This window comes from Melitaea cinxia, chromosome 23 (assembly GCF_905220565.1).
Source record: "Melitaea cinxia chromosome 23, ilMelCinx1.1, whole genome shotgun sequence".
Classification (NCBI taxonomy): Eukaryota; Metazoa; Arthropoda; class Insecta; order Lepidoptera; family Nymphalidae; genus Melitaea; species Melitaea cinxia.
Window position 1 is genome coordinate 6652310 of NC_059416.1, and position 3747 is coordinate 6656056.

At 33.5% G+C, this 3747-nt stretch overlaps 1 protein-coding gene across 1 annotated transcript; it reads left to right on the forward strand.

Moving 5' to 3' along the window:
* The first annotated feature begins 1018 nt into the window (after nucleotides 1-1018).
* Nucleotides 1019-3283, forward strand: LOC123665244 (5-hydroxytryptamine receptor 1-like). The gene is made up of 2 exons (XM_045599574.1): nucleotides 1019-1987; nucleotides 2531-3283. Exons 1-2 carry the CDS (start codon nucleotides 1019-1021, stop codon nucleotides 3281-3283), a joined length of 1722 nt encoding a protein of 573 aa, XP_045455530.1.
* The last annotated feature ends 464 nt before the right edge of the window (nucleotides 3284-3747 follow it).

The following is a 3747-nucleotide window of genomic DNA, read 5'->3' on the forward strand; positions in this document are numbered from 1 at the left end:
TTATGAGTTGAGTTAATAGAAGAAAAAAATAACTTGCTGTCTTATTTGTATGCAAACTGGTTTCTTCGCGTCTTTTTTTTCTATTTAAATCGAATGGTAATGTGCGGTGTTCATGTCCAATTTTTTTTATTGCATTTTAAAAATAGAGTCTCTTTTAAGAACAATAACGTATTTGGAATCATCAACGTCAAATACATTTAAGGTATACAAGTTAAAGTATCGTTAGTTATGTTTGATTGTTATCGTTCATGTTAATAGACGCGTGCCCATATACGCTGTCTAATGGGTAGTTAGTTTTAAGACAACGTTATTATACGACTAGAATGGATTTACGTCCGCACTTCATGATTGCTTTATAGTTTGGCGCTATAAACATTATATTTAAATGTATTTATTTATTATTTATATGGTATTCAATTGTATGATATGGAAATTATTTAAATATTCTTAAATTTTATTTAGTTAACTTAAAAACATTACATCCTCATCCTACCATAATTATAATAAAATATATTATTTTATTCGAGTAACTTCTACATGTCTTGTTTCTTATCTTTTCAGGTTCGAGATTTTTTTCATCAAGCGCTGACACTAATGAAGCAATCCGCAGACGGGATATTGAACTCTTAACAACTCCAACCGCTTTTCTAGCGCAATAAAACAACAAGACTCAAATAAAGACGGAAGCAACCGATATCAAACTCTATTGACCAATAGAAAAGAACCATTTTTCTAAAATAAAATCATACAATCCAATGGCTCAGCTCGGAATTGGAAGAGTAATCCTGGCGTTATGTCAATTAAAGCCTTTTCTCGATTGTAATCAATTGCGCCACTCTAAAACAAAACAAGTATATGACAAAGTCGTTTTTCAAACTTGACTTGAAATAAATATTGCATTTAAATTTGAGTGGAAAACCAATAAATTAATGCAAAAGTATAAAGAAGATAAAATTGAACCCGATGCATGGTAACGATACAGAAACGATATTAATTGTCACCCAAGCCAGGGACTCGTATGGCGGCTCAAAATCATAATTTTTACTGTTCACGGCCTAGCTTCGTTACTTTACCTTCGTGTCTTCTCATACTCGTATCTTTATTATTGCAAACTGATTTTGTATTTTCTATAGATTACAATGATTCAACTCTGTCAGGGTACAATAATACAAACCCAAATTCAACAATAAATTGGACGCTCTACGACACAAATACGACGGCTTTTAAACATCCTCACATAAAGCACACTAAGTACTCCACAGTTGTAACTGTTCTTCTGGCAGCTATTTTCATGATAGTAATCTTTGGAACGATAGTGGGAAATATTTTAGTTTGCGTCGCCGTTTGCTTAGTACGAAAATTGAGAAGACCTAGCAACTATTTAATTGTATCGCTGGCTGTAAGTGATCTCTGTGTTGCGATGCTAGTAATGCCGGTAGCTATGGTTTATGATTTGATGGGATCGTGGCCGTTTGGACCGGTTGTTTGTGACTTTTGGGTATCCAGTGATGTCCTATCATGTGCAGCGAGTATTTTAAATCTTTGCATGATATCAGTTGATCGATATTATGCAATAACAAAGCCATTGGAATACGGCGTAAAGAGAACGCCAAAACGTATGCTCTTTTGTGTTTTCATTGTGTGGATGAGTGCAGCTTTTATATCGCTGCCTCCCGTTTTAATATTGGGAAATGAGAAAACTGAAACATCGTGTTCAGTATCTCAGAACCAAGGATATCAAATTTATGCCACATTTGGTTCATTTTACTTGCCATTAACGGTAATGGTAGTTGTTTACTATAAAATTTTTAGTGCTGCTCGAAAAATAGTTAAGGATGAAAGACGCGCACAGTCACACTTGGAAACGCATTGCTATTTAGAAATAAACGTAAAGAACGGCGGTGGAGCTGAAGCTAAACTATTGGGTAGCCAGTCCGCCCAACCACCTCCTCCCACGAGAGGCTCGACTGCTAGTACGAATACAACGGTGAGATTAATAGTCAATATTAGTTTGAATTTTCTATTATAGTATGGTAAACAAATTCAAAAAGGGTATAAGTTTGTATTATAAGTAAAAACAATTAGTGTAATATAAAAATTTATATTTTGATATTATAATTTAATTTGATCGTTTATTTTTTTTAATTATAATATAATCGTTTGTATTATTGTTTGTATTACTTTAGACTAATAATATAAAGCTGTAAAGTTTGTTTGTTTTTTTTTTGGTTTAAACGCATTATCCTCAGAATCTACTGATTCGAATTGACAAATTCATTCTGTGTTCGATAGCCCATTTCGCAAGGAAGGCTATAGGCTATTTTTTTTTTGTGGGTCACATCTAGTTCTATTATATAAATAAAATAAAAAAGTGTAATAAAATAAAATAAAAATTAACAATAGATTTATTTTTTAACAACTACATGAACAAAATAGTGAGTTTGTCCAACAAACACATTTGTTTAAGATAACATATTTTTATAAGATCAATCTCTATACAATCCTAATGGTATTTTTTTATTTGTTACAGTGTAGTGTAGACAAAACTGAAAGTTCGATAGGAAGATGCTTCTCGGGTCAACGACAATCGAACGAGTCACAATATCCAATGCTACAGCATGTGCCGAAAACACCCACAAAGCCTATACACACAATAAATCGACCAAACTCACAAATGGGTCCCGTACCGGAAATTAAACATCCACCCCGAGAAAGTAGACGAAGACAATCTTCCGAAAATAGTAGCAAATTAAATCCTAGTCGAATCCGATCGTCATTATCCAATTTCGCTCATAAAAGTCACTACGCGAAGGACCTTTTACAACCGACTCATTCGCCCCACCAGAAAAAATTACGTTTTCAGCTGGCTAAAGAGCGTAAAGCGTCCACTACGCTCGGTATAATTATGTCAGCATTTATTATTTGCTGGCTGCCATTTTTCGTTCTCGCACTGATAAGGCCATTTGTTAACGAGGACACAATTCCAGACGCCGTGAGTGCTCTATTTCTATGGCTAGGCTATATTAATAGTCTTTTAAACCCAATAATTTACGCAACTTTAAACAGAGATTTCCGGAAGCCCTTCCAGGAAATATTGTTCTTCAGATGTTCAAATTTAAATCATATGATGCGTGAGGAATTCTATCACAGCCAATACGGAGGGCCCGACCAGCATTATTGTGTAAATAACTCGTCTAGTAAAGTTGCAAACTATGAGGAGGGTGTGGAAATAGTTTCGGCTGTGGATAGAGAGGAGACGCGGGCGTCGGAAAGTTTTCTATGATTGTCAATGCAAAAGGTCGACTCTAGTGACCTGGATACTGTGATTTAAATAAGACTTATGAATAAACCAATGTGTAATAGTGCTAACGTAATTTATACATTAATAATGGATGTATAACTCTGAACGTATATCAAACTAGTCGTGAAATTATTTATAAACTTCGCTACTTGTCACGTACTATGTCCGAGGAATTCTTGTTTTTGGTGTAAATATAAGAAGATTATATTATGATTTGTAGTGAATTGTAGATAATTATCGTATTCTATCAGTTACCTAATCAAAGATATTTAAATTATAAATAAAATAAGGGAATTTATATTTCGATATGACCAAAGAGTCTTTAACTACTAGTTGAGAAGAATTTATAAATAAAAACTGTTGTGAATTTAATAATCTTGCTATTATTTTGTATTATAATATTATGAATGGTGTACTGACAAATAATAATAGGAGCCAGTATTACA